The sequence below is a fragment of the Lepisosteus platostomus genome, chromosome 6 (genome assembly GCF_059453375.1).
Source record: "Lepisosteus platostomus isolate fLepPlt1 chromosome 6, fLepPlt1.hap1, whole genome shotgun sequence".
NCBI classification, from domain to species: domain Eukaryota; kingdom Metazoa; phylum Chordata; class Actinopteri; order Semionotiformes; family Lepisosteidae; genus Lepisosteus; species Lepisosteus platostomus.
Window position 1 is genome coordinate 51,911,841 of NC_142616.1, and position 19,964 is coordinate 51,931,804.

Here is a 19,964-nt window from a genome sequence, read left to right on the forward strand (position 1 = left end):
CAATTTTCCTTTAAGATTCTGAAAGCTCAGCTATCTTCTAATAACCCTCAGACATGAAGGACTAGTCTTGAATTGACTTATAACATCTATTCTCCAATTTATATTCTTGTAGGATGACACAGGGCACCAGGTTCGCCCCTGTCATTTCTCCCCAGAGATAACTGCTGCTCTCCAAAGCTACACAACAATGCTGCAGCCAGAGTTCAACATCTGTGTCAGTTCATTGAGAGCCAACTTTTTTTGCATTACTGAAAGCTGATTTATACTGTATGTAGCCAAAACCCAGGATATAATTACTACATACATTTATGTGGTAACCACCCATGACTTTAGCTAATACTAAGTTATTAAGTTGTCAGAATATTTATAATATACTGAATAAAATCTGCCAATGTTGCAGCAGTCCAGACATTTTTATGTACATTTTAAATTACTGGCCCAAACTAGCTGAATTTTATTTACAGGGTATTTTGACCTTTACATAATTACAAATTAATTTTGTTTCTGTGATAAACAGCCCCAGCGAAACAGGACTGGACATAGAAACTGCATGACACATATCATTTTAGATAGCACAAATCAAAATATTATGAAAAATGCAGTGGTGTATAAAGGCATGAGGCATTTGGTATCTATGTGTCTGGAAGACCACTGGAGAATGAGGATTTGAGCTGTAAATGTTAAGGAAAGCAGGGGTCTGAAAAGATGCCATTCATCTCTGGAGACCAATAGCAGAATCGAGTTTCAGTAATGAGAGTTTTGAGCTGCCAGTATCAGTGGCGTCCCCAGTGGGCCCAGCTTCGCAAAGAAAACACACCAGCCATAGATTTATCACAGTTCACAAAGCAGTGGGTTTGAAGAGCCCTCTTGCCATTTCAGCGAATGAACTCTCTGGTTTGGTTGAAGGCACAATGACTGAGCTATATGACACATTCTCTCTGCACTTTCTGCATTTATACATAGAGCTGTTACATAATAATCACAGTTAGATTTTGGTATACACTTTCCGCAACCTTTTTTTTTTGGGGGGAGGTTAAATGATTCAACTATTTTTGGTCTTCTTCAAAGCCATTTATTCGCATTTCATTTCCCTACCATTTCAGAGACCTTCCCGACTAGCTAAATTTTTACTTTTGGAAGACTGCAAACTTGGTACAGTGATTTTAATTTTTAAATAATTAATTATAATCACTTTCAAGAACCACTTATCCAGTGGCCTAGGGCCTATCCCGGGAAAGCATCAGGCACAAGGTGTGATACTGGCATCCAGTCCATCAAAAAGCACACACATACTGTACATAAACACACACTCACACTAGGGCAAATCTACCCAGAAGCCAATTAAACTACCAGTACTGTATGTCATTGGACTAAGGGAGGAAACCAGAGAACCCAGAGGAAACCCTGTGAACACAGGGAGATCATACAAACTCCACAGAGATGACACCCCAGAAATTGAACCCAGGGCCCCAGCAATGGTACCACTGTGTCACCCTAAAACTTAATTCATATTAAATGTAATTTAATAATTCTTTACAAAGTGTTATATAATAAGAGGGTGTAAATTAAATAACAGATATTTTAAAAGCCTGGTACAGTATAAACCAATTCACACAACTGATGAATTGCATGCTTAATTTCAAAAGTAAGATTGCTGTCGAGTATGAATGCCTTATTCCCAAAAGTGCTACCAAGAAAAACGGAGAATTAAATATTTATTCCATTCATTACATATGATCATATTCAAATTAGGAAGTCTATTATTCATCATCATGAGGATCAAATCTGAAGGTTTCGACAGTGCTAACACACAGATGGCAAAACTAAACAAACTCAGCACAGGGAGAAAAATAGCTTCTTCGGGATGAAATAAAACACCAAGAGGTTTTAGTTCAGTTTTCTACTTTGTAATGTATTTATTAATCTTGTTAAACTCCTACTGGACCAGCACAGTAGTGCAGTGATTAGCCTTGCTGCCTCACAGCACTGGTAGCCTGGGTTCAGTTCTGCGCCTGGGATGCTGTCTGTGTGGAGTTGTATGTTCTCCCTGTTTCCGGAAGGGTTTCCTCCCACAGTACAAAGACACCCCGCGCAGAGTGCACCCTGCCTTCTGCCTGTTGCTTGCTATGATAGGCTCTAGCTCCCTCACAACCCTTAATTGGAAGATACATTTAGTAAATGGATGGATGGAAAATCAGACTGGGATCATCATCAACCATGTTTTGCTGGAAAGATTTTAAACAAATGTTTGACAAGCTTGCATTCCTAATTCAGGTTCCAAAACTGAAAATATTCACAGCATTGTTTAGGTAAGCAGATATGCAATGTATTTAATTTTTAAATGAGGGGTGGATATGTTTGCTGAAAGTAAGCACTATGTAAAACTGGGACTGGAACTGCTAAAAAAAACATTTACAGTAGTTGTAAAGTAGAAAAAAACAGGCTCCCACACTTTTTTTGGTTGCTTAACAACCATGATTTACTAACATAAAAAGATGGAAAAAACAACATTTCTACCCAGACATCTGAAACAAATATCTTATAAAATGTTTTTTTAATTTGACATATTAACATTAACAGCAAAAGGACATGAAATAGCTAAAATTAAAAAAAAAAATCTGAAAACATTTTCAACTAGTGCAAATATCTTACATGAATTCTCAATATTTGCTATGGTCCTATCTGCAACCTTAATTAGAACTGCAAAATGACTTTCTCAAAACATTTCATGGTACAACTTGACGCACAAGAGCAATTTAACAATAATTTGTTTCAAAATGCATGTGTGCTCCCTTGGTTACAAATACAAGTCTTTGTATCTCAGAAAGCTGAAATCCAAGTGTCAAGTGAGATCAGCTTTTCAATGGTTAAATTCCTATGCTAATCTGTGCAACATTATCCAAAGTTTTACAGGAAAAAATGTTAAAGGTATTTTGAGGATGAACCTACATCTGAAATTTTCAGTAACAATACCAGATACTCTGCATTTGCATTTCATCCACAATGTAGTTACTGTATTAAAGTTATCATCTTTAAGGGTACAGTGGTATATAGTATATTCAAGTTAGAGCCTTTTATTGTTTTGGGCCCACTTTGTTGTGTTTTACACACCGCTTCTTTCCATCTTTAGCACTGTTCATTCATCTTGGCCTTTCTTCATATGATAGTTTCTTCTGCAGGCCCAAATTAAATAACATCCTGTGTAGTTTAGTTGGCTGTTTTCTCCCGGCCATGCCGAATGCCTTCGTTGTACTCAGAGAATTTTAGGTAGCAAGTCTTAGGTTTCTTAGCTGGTTAGCAATTTCTGTTGCTACCGTGTCACCTAAAAAAAGAAAGTGAATAAAGACCAACATTAAAATTAAGAGACTGTCATGTTACAGTCTACAACAGAAGTGGACGCAGGGCGAATCTGCTTCAAAATTAATTCCTTTGTGTTATTTTTGCTTTAATTTCAGTGTGCAGTTTTCTGTAAATCTAAAAAACTAAATAAATTCAGCCCTTACCTTGGGTCTACAGCAGGTAATTGTTAATAGTTATTAATATATCTGGGGGTTGTGTGGCCATTGAGAGGCATCACTGAGGAACACTTATCTATCTTATCTGTGTTCATTCCAATTGAGCTTTTGATCACTGGTGCCTTTAATTAGTCTACCAATTATTTGGCTGTTTGTGCACTCTATCCTTGATTTTGGAAATATCCAACTTCAAGCAGCTTGTTTCAACAGTGTCAGGACATAGAGTGTTATGATGACCAGACAGGTGGAGCCAGTATGCATCAACCACTCCCACAATGAGCTCTTTCTTCCTCTGCCAAGGTTATATTTCACAGAAATCACTGAAACGAGTGAAGGTCTGATATTCAGACATCAGTACAGTGGTTGAGACCCAATACATTTTCTATTCAGAGCTAAACACAGAATTAAAAATGTTTTAAACAGCAAAAAGAAATCGGTTAGCTACTGATTAAGAACGTAGCTGGAAAAAAAACAAAGGAAAGAGGAGACACCCCTAAATCAGAGTTGGGAATTTTAGGTTTTTTCAATTGAAAAAATACCACTAAGCATAAATGGTAGCCCTTTGTCGCCTGAATTGAGAACAATAATATTATTGAATGATGTGTCTTGCATATCCAGATAAAAAGTAGAAATAAAACGCTTAATAGGTGGGGGGTCATAAAACTTTTGTACCTAACACATTATGACAGGGATACATGGCTAGATGCTTTAAATGCTGCTCAACTCTTTTAACACTCAAAGCCATGTAGGTGAACACCATTTGCTCATTCTGGTATTGCAAAGAAAAGAGTTTGATATCCTGACTCTTACACACAATTAATAATTGACATGTTGTACACATTTAACATTGTAAAAAGACTGCATAAAACTTTTGACCCACCAAAAAATTACTTATTTACAAATTTCACAGAGACTGTCTGTTCCTTCTAGCAAACAAAGTACTGGGTCTGGAGTTTGTGGTTTAATTTAATCTACAGTACTTGGCTTGGTGCAATTAAATAATGAACATGGAATGGAACAGAGTGCAGTTGAATGGTTGTCTTTGCTTTTTGAACATGATAGTGCAACCCCCTTCCCTGACTATCAAATTCACCTTTTTGAAACCATAATACATCATCATAAATGAATGCATCTACAGAGCTAAGGTTTTCTAAAAACTATGTTGAGCACACACTGCAGGTTCTCTTAAATAAACCCAACCATTATGATGGTTGATGAATTTTACATTAGCGTCTAACCTTGGGGTAAGCCACTATCACCACAAGAGATGTACCAGGAGAAATGTTACAGTGCACTAAGTCTTATCGTGAGAATCTCCTGTGACATCTGCCAAGCACAGCTAAATATAATACTGTTCTTCTTTCACACTTAGAAAACAAAATGAATGCGCATTGATCCAGTGAAACATCTTTTACTTTCAGTATTCAGAAACCCGCTGCTGTTGATAGGTTCAGCAGCAAAGCATGTATTACAAAATAGGATTATCAAGATAACTTTACCCGTTGAAGACTTGGCTGCATCATTAAATCAGATAGAATATTTTATTTATTCTTAATTTTTGTCTACACTGTTACCAATCTAATTAGAAACCTTAATTTTAAACTCTCCGTGGGCCTGGCAGCCTCAATGCATTTTAATTAATGCAACAGATGTTCAGCTGTTAGACTATTCTCCATTTAATTACTCTTATAGTGTTTTGTACTCTTCACAACTGTTTTTAATATTTCACCTGCGATTAAACTACACCTGCTCAATTTAACAATTCGCTAACGGCCTGTATATTAACTTTCATAGTTCAACAGCTAACAAAGGGGCATGAAGTGGCTTCATTTAGATCAATTTGCCTCCAATGTCTGCCTTGTTCACACTTAAAAAGTCAAATTAACATAACAATTGTTAGGGTTCAACACAATTCTGGTTTACATGTGAGCAAAATGTCTTTTCACATCTAATTTTGCCTGCTTCATCTTTTGACAAGATTAACAAATTAAGCTTACTGTACTGTTTAAGCTTGTGCGCCTGATTAGTTTTTTCTCAATGCTTTGAGAGCAGGTCTCAGTGAGGCTGCAAACATGAGATGAAATTCTGTTCAATTATATTGCCCATTATCATCAAAGATTTTTATATAAAGGCATTAATTTGTAACTTACATACTCTTTCCAAAAGCTCACAACTAAATGTGTGTGCAAGGATGAACTTAAAATGAAGGTGTGCGTACTTTGTTAACATCAGGTTTAAGACACTGCATTTTGTAAAACAAATCTGTAGCACAACTAAAATCTGAACATAAATTACTGTATTATGAATAATTATTGCATTATTGCATTATCGTTTGATTATATTCCTGTGGTTTTGCATGTTTTTGTAGTTTATTTATAATATAATATTATAAATGTATTTATAATTCTCTGTATATTCTCGGTATAAGCCATGTAGGAAAAAGGCATTCGCTTAATACAATTAATGATAACAATATTGCCAATAACAATGGTAATAAATTGAAACTGTGAGAAATCCAATCTGTAAGAATAAAACAAATGAGGGATTCATTCAGACTTTTGCTATAGCATAATGCTGCTAATAGACACAGAAATGATCAAATGATTTAAAATATCTCCTGTGATCTTGTGGAAATGTGTCATTTTAATTTCAAAATATGGTAACTGAACACAGAATGATATATGATGTTTTTAAAATAAAAGTCAATACATCTTGAACATGACAAGAAAAGCAAGCAAACACTATACAGTAGCACTATTCTCCATCACCTAGCTCTTACCTTCGTTGTCTTGACCTTGTTCCCAGTGCTACAGGACCACCCAGTGAGATCTGGAAGCACTTTACACTCCTCTCCATCCAGACAGGGGTGCATCTGACACCACCACTTCTGCAGCACTATGGAAGCTAACACATGGAGAACACTGATCAGATGAATTCTCCACACCGCACAAACAAGTCATCGCACTCAAAGATTTACTGTGTCAATGGCATGAGTGTGTTTGTGAAACACAAACTGGAGGCCAAGTGGAACTTATGTGGAAGTGAATTTAAAACTGAAAACAGGAGGCACTTCTTTACAGAAAGGGTTGTGGGAGTATGGAACAAGCTGTCTACCCATGTAAGTGAAGTGGATACCCTGGCTTCTTTCAGGAAACAGCTGAATGAAACCCTTTGATGAACAAATAACTACCAAAGGGACTAGCTGGGGTGAGTGGCTTCCTGTCATTCATAACCTCTCTTGCATTCATTTGTAATTCATTTTTATTTTTGTAATTGACATTTTTATATTATATTTGGTTTTTTCCAAAATAATTATATTTTGTCTCATTCTGGAAATGTCCACAAAAATAAGCTGAACTTCACTTTCCATTTTTTTCTTAAGGTCAGTGAGAAAGAAATGAAAAGTAATGTGTCAGCCTGAAAATGTTACTACAGTATTGGCATTTCAGTTATTTTGAGGCACAAGAAAGATGTCAAAGTTTTTGCTGTCTGGAAACTTAAAGATCATAAATGCATTTCTTGACAGAAACAGTAATGGAAGGAATCCATTTAAAAAACATCAGCTTTCCTTTTTTCTCTTTTTAAGGATATTTTAATAAAATAATATTTGGAAGCTAATTCCTCACAGCTCTTGGGTCATTGATTCCATACTGGGCTTCTCTTTATATGGATTTTAAACCTTTTCCTCATATTCATGTGGATTTTCAGACAGGCACGGTAGTTTCCTGCTATTCCCAAAGACATGCATGCTAGTTTACTGGGCATTTCATAAAAGCAAAAAAAAAAAGATGAATTGGAAGAAAATCCAAAACTAAATTATGAACAATTATATAAAAAACACCTTTTCTTAAAAGCTTCAGCATGACACAAAAATAAAAAGTCACTGAAATGCAAACTCCATTTTTATATTTATTGTTCTTCAATCCAATGTTATTTTTCATTCATGTACAGTAGCTGATGTTTTTATCCTGTCACGAGCAGTTCTTTCCGGGCCCTATCCAGACGACACAATCCGGAGTAGTGAGGAAACACTGGGGGAAAAGTCACGCAGGAGACGGAAATGGAGACAGGGGGCATGTCCTTGGTGCACAGGTGTCCAGGGGGAATGAGATCGGGGCAAAGAATCCAGGAAGAAGTCCAAACAGGGAATCCAAAACACAAGCATAAGTCTATGACCAGGTGATCCATCCAGGAGATTAAAAACGGGAACCGGGTCGGGACCGGTGGGGGGAACAGGAACAGAAAGTTAAAAACATAACGGAGCCAGACATATCAGGACCCAGGCTCACATGAACCGGGAGTCAATGTAGAGCCTCGATTGAAGTGAGCGTCTGGCTTTTAAGGGTGAACTGAATAAGGAACAGGTGCGGGGAATGAGGCAGAACGAGAAAGGGCTGGAGCGCCCTTAAGAGGAGGGGTTTGTGATCGTGACATATCCAGAGTGACATAAAACTATGTCTACTCATACAACAGGACATTTTACCAGAACAACACCAGCAGTGCTCCATCTGGGATATGAACCTATAACCTTTCAGCCAGGCTGTTTGTGGATTTATTCACTCTTCCATTATCAGAAACCCCTCCTGGAAGCACACAGAGTGAAATCGGGACAGAGAACACATGACTTCTCTCCCCCAGCTCAGGACAGCAGTCATCCCAAGGCTAAGGACCAAGAGACCATTTAGAACAGACTTGCTGGAATGTGTTTTGGATGTGGCAGGAAACCAAGGCACCCCAAAAGAAATCTACACATACAGCAAGCACGGGAAAAACATGAAACTCAACCCCCCAAGACTGTAATTCAGCTCAAGATTCTGAAACTGAGTGGAAATAACAACACTAATCACCATGCTACCCCTCTTTCAGATTTAGATTGATGACATTTGAAGATACAACTGATCCTGTAATCTCTAACCTTGTATTTTTCTTCCAAGAATCTGTTCATTATACTTATCCACAGGTTCTTTCACAACAAGTTACTGAAAGTGCACATGCAAAATCTTGCTTGAGCATCTGTTAATACAGTATGACAGGGAAACGTATTCAACAAAAAAGCGGTGTTCCATTAAAACAGATAGGAGTGTATTTTATAAAAAAAGAAAACATTTTGAAGGGAAGCAAGAGTGAACATCACATCCTTGGATATTACCGCCATTTAAATAATTATACTGAACTGTAGGTGAATACAGTAACAGAACCAAACTGGATCACATAGCCGAACTTAGCAACAAGACAGGAATTTGCCACTACATGTTTGTATCATATGTTTATACTGAAGCCCAATGAGATTTCAGCTAACATGACTTTGAACTGAAGAATGCAAAGCAAAATTCTGAGCTGTATAGCCCCTGGTTTGCTCAAACAGAAGAGAATGGAGTCTCATTCATCATCTACAAGATCAAAGTTAAGATCTTCCTCCCATGAGGGTTTCAGTCTAGACAGTGAAGGGCAACGGAAAGACAAAATGTAGTTAATTTATATGGCATTACAGATGGAATTAAATCTTTGAAGAAATCAGTTTAATATTTTACATAAAAATAATATAATATAAAACATAAAAAATAAATCATTTAGCATTCTGTAGATCATAAGCTAAAAAAAACTGAAGATTTAAACAAACCATGCAAACAAAACATGAAACGAATTGCATAAAAATGGATTTTAGAAAATATTGATAAAACTGTGGAAATAAATACATGGGGAAACTAAAATTAACAGGCTAGAGATAGTGGGAGCTCTGAATAATCTCCATGTGAACAAGTGAGTGGACAGTCAGGAAATGATCTCTGGTCACTTAACAGATTGTATAGTACTGTATTTTTAAAATCCTGCATTTTACCAGCTAAGTCACCCGAGAATAATTTTTCATTTGCAATGATGGCTTGGTGAGTACCCATTTATCCAGCTGCAATTTGTGTGAAATGCCATGCTCAAAGGTACGTACAACAGCAATGCCCCACCTGGGATGTAATCCACGGAACCTCTGGTCCTGAGAACAGAGCCTCTCACCATGACTCCGCACTGCTGCCCCTGCTGCCCTACACTTATTAGGCTAGTTTCTAGTAGGAGCAATACCTAGACAAATCAAAGCCTTCAACCTTTTAAAAACATAGATTGATTTAAAAGGTTTCCTGCAAAACAAAATTAAGGCACTGCTTAAGAATGAAGCCTTTAATTCACCAAAAGAAGAATTGGCTCAAGAGACTATTCATCTGAGCAAAAAAGCTATCTGGTAAGCACTACAGGAACATCTTCCGAATGAGCCAAGCTTTGGAATTACAATCCCAAGAAATAAGCAGCTTGTATTCCCAGAGCCGTGAATTTGCAGACAAAAATCACGGTTAGTTAAAGTAAACCACCGAGAATTTTTATGACACTTTATCGAATCCTTCCTGGACAAAGATGTGCCTTACAGCAGACAGCTCGTATAAAAAAAAATGCTCTACTTCAAGAAATACCTTATCAGCTCTTCTTCCCCCAACTGCCATCAGCAAATCCAGCCATCCACCAGCAAACTGTCATTCAGTAACACAGTTCAATTGCAAATGCAAGGGGGCAGGGAGTCAATTCCCTCTCAGGAATGAAAAATGTATATTGGGTGTATAGGCAAGAAGCCAGTGGTGACAGAATGGGATTAACAACTACCAGAACAACTGTACAGAGATAGCAACTCATATTTAAGTTTCATCGGTAACTGGCTTGGAGCTGAATTTCAGCTTGAGCAAGTAGAATGAGTCACACAGGCCATTTTTACTGGATCTACACCCTACTATTTAACCAAGCTCATGAACTGTTCCCCAGCTTACACTGTACAGCTTCTTTTCTCTGCTCTATCTGCATTAGACTTTATCATTACACCAGAAATCCAAATATAATCTTTACTGGGAAATCTTTTCCACCTCCCTGCCTTGGATTGTGTTTTTTTCACACGAGCCAAACAGAGATCTCCACTGGCACAAACTGGCCAACCTGTGAAGAGTAAATGATGGTCAGAATGTTTTTGCTTTCCCGGTATGTATTAGTGCACCCCTCTTGCACACCCATGCGGCAATTTCAATGTTATATTTGCTAGTTAAAGGAAAATAAAATGACACTCTGGACATCTGGTGTGATGCTTCAGAGGTCTGTCACAGATGGCCCCTTAAATAAGCATTGTACTGTATGAGTCAGAGCCATTAGTGAAGCTGGTATTGTTGATTTTCTACTTTTGTTGCTATTGCACACTCTTACCAGAAGAGGCCAGTTTGGTCATCCTCACAACATTTACAGTTCACACACAAGTAGTACGACACACTGCAATGGTGTTTAAAAAATGTTTCATTCTCCTCTTATCTCTCAGTTTTTATATGTGGACCCTGATTCAGGTACCTCCATGAATCTATGAAGTCTATTTTCTTTGTACAGAAATAATGACTCTTTAAAATTACAAAAAGAAAATAGTGTTTTCTAAAGCCATACACTACTGAGAAATGCAATTTTGACTCTTAAAGATCCTTAAACCTATGAGGACAATTGCAGGATGCTCCAATAACACAGCAGTTCTTTTGCGTTTTCATTATTGTCCGTCAGCCACCAGATTCCATTCTGTTCAGGAGACAAAGGCGTGCCTGACAGAAACGTGAAGGGATTATAGTCAGATATGTCAAGCCTTGCAAATTAAGCATGAGACACACACTCTGGTGTAGACTTGCACAATTCACTCCCTAAATCTCATGTACTTGGCTAATATGGACATCTCTACCTTCCTGAAAGCAAAATATTTCTAAGAGGAATTGGGAAAGAAAAAAAGACTGGATAGACCCCCTCCATCCCCCTCAAAATTGAATAAGTGGTAAAAGATGCAATAACCTGCAACAGTGGTTTTTCCTTTAGGGAGCCAAGGGAATTTCTCCCTTTAAGCATATTTTAATCTGTAAATGATCAATTAGAATTACCGAACATTTAGTCATCACAGGATGAAGGTGCCTTCCTTAACATTCATCTGTAATCTAGATGTTGACTTCAGTAGCAGTCACTGGTGGGAGAGAAAAGTGTTCTGACAGTCAGAAACTCATCCCTTAACAAGGAAGGCTGTCACTCTTTCCACTCCTTTCCACTCCTCTGAGCTAGGGCTTTAGGCATCCTAGACTGTATCTGATACAAAGGAAAAAAATGGTACATTCCACAATAGAGTATGTAACACCACATGTAAACAAGAAATGAAAATGTGAGTAGTCCCCTTCAAAGTTCACGTACTGTAAATCTCTCTCGTAAGGACAACCAAGGCTTGATATCTGTACATTCCACATTGGATGGATAAATGAAGTGAGCCAGTTCTAACATTGAGCATGCAAGCACGCATTGTTTCAAAGTTAACCTCATAAAAGAGGATACAAAATTACAGTAGCTCATACAGTAATCAAACGGTCTTTCTTCTTGAGCAGCTAGAGTGGAGATCTGTGTTACTGTGTGAGCTGCAAAGAAACATGTGAGAGTTTAATTCCACAAAATGTTTCAGGTGTGGGACTTTATTTAGGTTCTTCACACACCTGAAGAAGGCTTCACAGCTCAAGCATCCTTTTCCTTTTTACCTTCCAGTGTTGTATTAGCCTCTGTGTTCTGACTATCACTCTTGGTTTATATTGTGGAACTTGGCCTCCTACTGGGATTTAAAAAAAATGCTTCCTCTAACCATAGTGCTGTAATTAATTTATCTATTTGTACCGTTTTCAACATAATTGGGGCCAGCAGGGGGCACTCACCCTGCAATCCATGTGGGTCTTAATGCCCCAGTATAGTGACGGGAACACTATACTGTAAACAGGCGCCGTCCTTCGGATGAGACGTAAAACCGAGGTCCTGACTCTCTGTGGTCATTAAAAATCCCAAATTTCACATTGGCCTTTACCAATCATGGCCTCCTATTAATCCCCCTCTTTGAATTGGCTACATTATTCTGCTCTCCTCCCCACTGATATCTGATGTGTGGTGAGCGTTCTGGCGCACTATGGCTGCCGTCGCATCATCCAGGTGGATGCTGCACATTGGTGGTGGTGGAGGGGAGTCCCCATTACCTGTAAAGCGCTTTGAGTGGAGTGTCCAGAAAAGCGCTATATAAGTGTAAGCAATTATTATTATTATTATTATTATTATTATTATTATTATTATTATTATTATTATTATTATTATTATTATTATTATTATAATGAAATTTATATTGAGCAGCACTGTGGATCAGTGACCAGCACTGCTGCCTCACTGTGCTGAGGCCCTGAGTTCAATTCCTAGGGTGCTTTCCTCTGGGCACCTTTTGTTCCTCCCAGAACACAAACACATACTGGTAAGTTAACTGGCTTGTGGGAAACCTGGTCCTGGTGTGAGTGTGTGCCTGTCTGTGTCTGTATATGCCCTACGATGGACTGGCATCTATATCCTGCCTTGAGCCTATTGCTTGTTCTGTCTCCCCCATGACCCTTAATTGCATAAAGAAGTTAGGGAAGTTAGGAAAGGGAAGGATGGATGGATATTTACATATTATTATGTAATTTCTAACATTATCTTTCAATCCTTCACCTCATGTCACATATTGTACAGTATGTATGTAATTTCAGGAATTTTTAAGAACTCTTGGGATATTAATCTATATAAGGTTCAGATAGTGCTTTAAGCATAGATTATATTAACTCAGAACAAATAGTAATAGCAAATATTAACTCTATTTGCTCTGAGTTAATAAATATTGATATTAACAGTCAAATAATTTTAGTTCATATACAGAAAAAACTACAATTACTTCATAATGACCTGTACTTGAATAGACAGCAAATTGTTACCACAGGAACGGGTAAAAGTTAATTACATGTTAAAAAATACAACTTAAAAAACACCTGGCTGTTAAGCATTCTTCAGGTCTGACAATTTTTAGTATGGAATTAACCTTTACTTGTTTCTCTGTAGCCAGTGCACCCAAAGCAGTTCTATGCTCAAACCAATTTGCCAGCTTTTTTTTTGTAATAATGTACATTCATGACATACATCTCCCCATTAAATATTAAATGGCTATAAGGACTAGAGAGACTAAAGAGACTAAAGAACAGAAAGTATCTTACTTCAAACAAACTCTCATGGTCATACAAAATCATCATGGACTGTTGGTACAGCCCCTTTGAAACTTTGAAACTACAGGCACAAAGAAGTTGATACGTCACTTGTTATTAGCATCTTTGATCTCCAGTCTTTAGTACAGCTCAGGCTCCCTCAAAACCCTTTCAGACATGAACTGTCTTCACTGTGGGAGTGGACTAAGCTCCCTGATAACAGCCAGAGATTGCACACGCTGAAAAGAGTGTGTAACTGCAGGTTCAGAGCCCTACACACACATATATGTTGAGATTTTGTTGAGATTTGTATTGTATACGTATAATTAATGTGTAAGTGAACAATTATATATAAACACATAATTAACAGAAAGTTTAAGTACACCACTTAAATACAACTACAATAACACAAATTATAGTTCCACATATTGCTCAATGAATAGCTGTTTATCATAAGATGAAAATATGCAAATTATTTTCAAACTTGTATGATGCAGATTAGCAAAAAAGAAAATGTTAATGTTAATTTATAGAACAGTGTTTTAAACGTACATAAACACCCTGCTGGTTGCCTAGCTCTGATGGCCTGTGCAGACATGCTGTGAGGACATATTTTGAAGCTCCGCACCACTGAACTTATCATTACACCATTTTAAAAAACGCAGCCACATTTGTGGCTTCTAAAAGGGAAAATCTTTAAGGAAATTTAATGGGCAAGGACTTCCCCAGTGGAGTTGAGTGCACTTAATGATGTACTAGACAGCTCTTTTTAAAGAGAATGGATTTTTGTGTCTATTTAAACAACAGCATCAGAAAAAGAAAACAACAGAAAACACGACTAAAGTGTTGTCATTCTGGAACGCCTGTGAGTAAAATGCGTGTGTAGCCATTCATCAGGCCCTCATGGGAAATGGCCATCTTCGCTGTGATCAGTTACTAGCAATGTTCCTGCAGATCTGCTGTCGCTGCTGCTATGAGGGACCACAGCCTAACAAATGCCTTCCAACCGCAGCCACCCCTGCTCTCAGTATGTAGTTTTACATACTGTTGTGGCTGCCATCTGTGAGTTTTCTGAATGAATTTTGGAGAAAATGAAAGTGCACATCTAACTATTTCTGCCAAAAACCGTAGAATGAAACAGCTGCCATCCACAGGCCCAAAAGGAAATGACCATCATCCTGAACATATGAGACACAAGAAGATCTTTATTTTTCTATCACATAACTTATGGGTGTGCCTCTTGCCTTGGTCAACACTATTCAAAAGAAAACTTGGATGTGTTAAATAATTGAAAAAAAAAACATCCACATCCAATGAAATAGACATCTTCTCCAGCTGTCTCCACAAAGCTAATCCAATGCAATTTGTCCTCTTACTGTTTTGAGAAACATGAATTTAACAAAAATGTCATTTGAGACACAAAGCACTCTTTACTAAATCCTCTTTGCAACAAAAGGAAACTCTTAAGATCCAATTATAGCCAACAGAAAAATAGGTTATACATAGTTACAAGCAATGCAATGGCTGTGATCTAATCTTGGGGAAGCTGAATCACTTTGCTAATGAGCTTCTGGAGGTAGCATGCGCAAAATGTCAGATATGGGGTTTCAAATTTAGTCTAGTGGAATTTATGGGTCTGCTGGAACACTGACAAATGTCACTGATTGTGTCAGAACAAAGGTTGTGTCCAAGACTGACACATTATGTAATATCTGAACTTTCTGACTAACGTTTATTTTCACACATGCAATCCAGAAAATCACATTTTGGAAAATATTTTGATGTTAAAAAGTAATAAAAAGACACAGCAGAGCCTGGTACAGAAGACTATTTAGGAACATAATACAGGGCATTATGTATGCTTCTGTGGGTGTTTAACATGATGCAGTTTAATTCCATGCAGCATTTACAGTACATTCATTTGATATTTTATGCACTTAAGAAAATGGCACACAGGATTGTAGGGAGACTGACCATGGAGAATCACTGCAGCTAAGCTCTTCTCAGTTTTTTTTTAATATAGCAGAGCATTCTATACCCAGAAACCTCTAAGGTGTTTGTTTGTTTTGTTGAAATGTTTCTGACATCATGTGGACAACCTTATTATTGCAACTCTTGCAGTCTCTTGGCCTAGAAGCATTTCAGACAGTCTGGACAGATGTGATACAGTACTAGCTCTGACTTTTTCAGAGGTTCTGCCCAAGACATCCAGTACATTTTTTAAGGATGTAATGCAGTAAAACAGATATCTCAGTTGAGCAATAAATGAAACAAGAACTAAACAATTGTTCAAGTGTTTCAACACACACTCACCAATATTAAAATGAGCATTTCACATACCCCAGACCAGTAATCGTTTCAGATTTTCCACAACTGTAGTATAAACAGCCTAATGAATGACCTTCTGTGTCAGGCCATGCACAGGACATGATAATAACAGGCCATGACCATGTTCCTTCTGTTTCACACCTGATGATGATGTGTCATTATATAATCTACAGGTCACTTTTAGTGTATTTGAGACTGAAAGGGCTCTGCATACCCATGCATATGTACAGTATATGTGTATGCTTTCCATCAAAGATCAGCACAGGATCATATTGGAATATGCATTTACGCAATTTCCATACATACTAAGCATGCTTAGTAGTGCAAGACTTGCATGCACTATATGTAGGCCACTTATGGAATTTTTGTAGTCTAGGTGATGAATCTCTGAGCAGCAGCCCTAAGGTTATTAACATTTAAAGAGATTGTAGTGATGTGCAGTGCTACATATCATGAATTGATTTGATTAGTTCAACTGTAGGAGCAAGGGTGAAGAAGCCCGCTGACTTCCAAAAGAGGATTCACCATCTGAAGCCCCACTAACATTGAACAGTCCTATTCACTAGACCTCACTGTAAACCTACTAACATCCATCTCTTTCAAGAATGATTTAGTAACATCCAATCCCTAAACACACCAGTAGGTTTAATTGGTCTACAAAAATAATTGTAATTGTAGTCATCACTGGGGTTGTGCCACGTAGCATGAAGTAAAATGTAAGGTGATTTACAATGTACTGCATCAGCTGAATCAGCCAATTCTGAATACAGAAAACTCATACTGTAGATACCAATTTAAATCTATTTATGGTTTTAAATTGGATTAAGCTAGAAAACTCAACCCTGTGCCATAAAGCTTGAAATGACCTCATTTAGACAGGTATTGACTGTATAATGCATAGCAGGTTAAATTGGTTTTAGCCCTAGTGAAGAATGCAAAGAATAAACAAAATAAAAATGGATAGCATGCTTCTGACCCTGATTAGTTGTGTTTAAGCATTCTACTTAACATACCGAATGTAACCCTATGCTTTTAAAACAAGGTCACTGTACAAATCTTCTCATTCTTCAAATGGACATGTACTGTACCTCTTGCTACTAAATTCTTCTTCTAAACTCCACTTGTAAAAGTATGAAGAAATGTTATTTACAATTTACCTTGAATCACCAGACTCACACTGAAACAATCTCTTTCCTGTTTGAAGTATTGAATATTTTCTCCCAATTATCTGGAAACCACACATTGCTAACAAGGCTAGTGTAAACTGAATTTTTGCAATGGGTTCTGGGAGTAGGGAACAAGATACCCAACCATGTTATTGAAGCTGGAACCCTGGTTTTGTTGAAGAAACAAATGGGCTAGATTGGCTGAATGGCCTCCTCTATTTCTAACTTTTATGTTCTTGTGTAATAACTTAGAAAATAATGTTTTGAAATAGTATCTAATAATATAGTATTAATAGTAAAGATTACTGAAATAAACTCACTTATGTGGAGGTTTTGGAGGAGACCTCAGATTAGGTCTTGATCGACTTAAACACTTGCTATTTATATAAAATTCATCAGTCCTAGCAGGCCACATGTCGATTGAATCAAGCCTTAGTTTTCTTCCCATATTATTGTACTGCAAATGCCCTTATAGCCTTCTAGCAGTCACACAAAGCAAAAGACGGGGTGTTTTGGTGTCACTTAACATTTGACAAATTACAGTTTGAAATTAGCTACAGAAATGTGTTACCACCACTTTCCAATCTACACCATCAATCATGAAACCAAAAAAAAAACATTTGCAGAAGTTACAAAGCAGAATCAAGGTAAATAGTTTGAGAGATCTGTATAAAAGTACTTTCTAGAAAAAATTAGATGTCCGCTTCTATTTCTTGATAGAGAATAAAAATGCTGTTAATGCTGAATTGGATGGAAACGTTTGGTGAATAAAGTCTGCAGTGTTCAAATGTTTTCTCCGGTTTCTAACCGAAATTGCTACTTGAGTATTGCCATCTCGAGAGAACAGAAAGATAACTGTGCCGATTTGCGTGCAATTAAAGATCATGAACTGCAGACCAGAGGGAACTGAAGAAGGAGCTGAACCAGACTCACTTTAATTGTGACTCATACAAGGATCCACAGCACAAGATCCTGATTTCTTCACATGAATGACTTGTTCTTATACAATAAGAAATTTACACTCTTTATCCATAGATTTGTGCACTGACAAACCATAAAATCAGGCAATAACACATTTAGAAATTGTTAGTACTCCCAACACCATTATTAAAGATAAATGTAACAAACAGGTTAAAGTTGCTTCTCCTAATCTTCTCCAAGAATCTATGGGTGGTACGGTGTCTAAAAAAGAGCCGTCTTTTATCAAAAGGCAAGGTTTTACTTAAACACTGCCATCCATGACCTTTCACATGATTGCACATTTGAAATGAAAAAGTAGTCACACTTTCATGTAATTTGAATGTAAAAAACTTGACGTTTACTTTTTTGGTATAAAACCACTTTCCAATTGTTTTGACTATAGTAAGATTTGTTTGGTTGCATCCGCAAGATACATTGGAGATTTGAAAGTACCAGGTTCAAATCTCCATAGGCAAACATTAGCAGATCTTTACTTAGGTAATTTAGAAAGAAGGCCAACCAAAATGAACTGAAATGCAATGATTACTATTCTGTCATTCAGTTTTATTTTGAACTAACTACTCCAAAAAGGAGGGGGAGTGACTCTCAAAACAAACCCATGCTTGAAATCCATGCTGCTATGAGGAAAATACATTTCCAGTTCTTATGAAAGATTATGGATTTCATTTTATGCTTCCAAGTGAAGATCCACCCAACAGACTCAAGTGTTGCATATCTTTTGCCCTTCCCATTAAGGCAATGAACTGAGAAGAGAATAATAAAAACAACAGCAATAAGATCTCTTCAATACAATATTACTGTACATGTATTAGTATGGAATTCTCTCAGTCTTGTTATGTTAGTCATGTACAGGTGTTAGGTGACTCAAGGCAATATCGCATCTCCATGGCAAAAGTTACTTAAAATGAGAACAATTTACAGAAGAGCACTATACGAGGTTAGAAGTACAGTAAAACTGCATTTAAGTAAGTGCATTAATTTAAAGCTGTAAAAAAAAGAGGACATTTCACAAGGAACTTTGGAGAGTCATACTGTGTAGAGGTATGTAGTGCATTAAGTCCTTTTGATTTGGTTTCTAAATGTGTGCAATAAAGCTTTTTCTTTCAAAATTGCATTTTTTTATATCCCTCCTCTCTCCACAGGGTATTAATGATCTTTAAGCAACTCAGTGTACCACAGCAACCATCATTCCAGTGCAGGAAGGATAAGGACTGCTTTCATGTCAGAGACAACTGATATTTTTCATACAGTGAGCTCCAGAGATCCCACAGCAGAGTAAGTGCTGAGAGGAGAGGGTAAATCCATTCACGACAAGCACTGCAAATGCACAGGTGCCTCTTCATGATACCCTGGCAGTGCATAGACATTTAGCAGCAACATAGCAGCTCCACTTGGAGGAATCCCAGACACAATCAGCTTCTGATATTCCCAGGCCCAAAACAATGATGTCTGAACCACATAGATCAACTTGTGCTCCCAACTGCCTTCACTGATTGAGCCACCTGGAAGGGCAGATGTGACAATGTGTTAAAGAACAAGAAAAAACAGTTACCTTCTACACATGAAGGCTGTGCTCTTGTTGTTCCTGCCACTTGTCCTGGAAAACAGGAACATTTGACTGTCTGAGAACGCTCCTCTATCTTGTTTTTGTTGCAGCATCGGTGTATTGCAACAACTTCACATGTCCCCTGCTTCACTTGGTGATGAACTGCAACAGAAAAAAAAATCCTATCAGTCTCATTTCTCTGTTTCAAAAGCTCCTGCTTTTCCAGCTATAAGCTAGCCAGTGCTAATACCTCGCTCTCCCTCTCAAGCTGAGGAAAAAGAATTATCCTATGAAGAAATTCTTCAGTGGGGTTTGAATAAATAACTTATATTTGCAGAGCCAAAAAGCCTTT

The 19,964-nt window shown here is 37.4% G+C and overlaps 1 protein-coding gene across 2 annotated transcripts in view; it reads right to left on the reverse strand.

Annotated features, from left to right (window-relative positions):
• Nucleotides 1–2,452: 2,452 nt before the first annotated feature.
• LOC148661868 (chemokine-like protein TAFA-4) overlaps nt 2,453–19,964 on the reverse strand; it is a 51,940-nt gene continuing 34,428 nt past the window's right edge. For both annotated transcript variants that reach the window (XM_088636284.1, XM_088636285.1), the window contains 3 exons: nt 19,619–19,774; nt 6,295–6,419; nt 2,453–3,322 (listed from right to left, as the gene is read on the reverse strand). In XM_088636284.1, the coding sequence (XP_088492410.1) occupies nt 3,311–3,322; nt 6,295–6,419; nt 19,619–19,774 (293 nt within the window). In that variant the 3' untranslated portion in view covers nt 2,453–3,310. The remainder of the gene's footprint in view (nt 3,323–6,294; nt 6,420–19,618; nt 19,775–19,964) is intronic.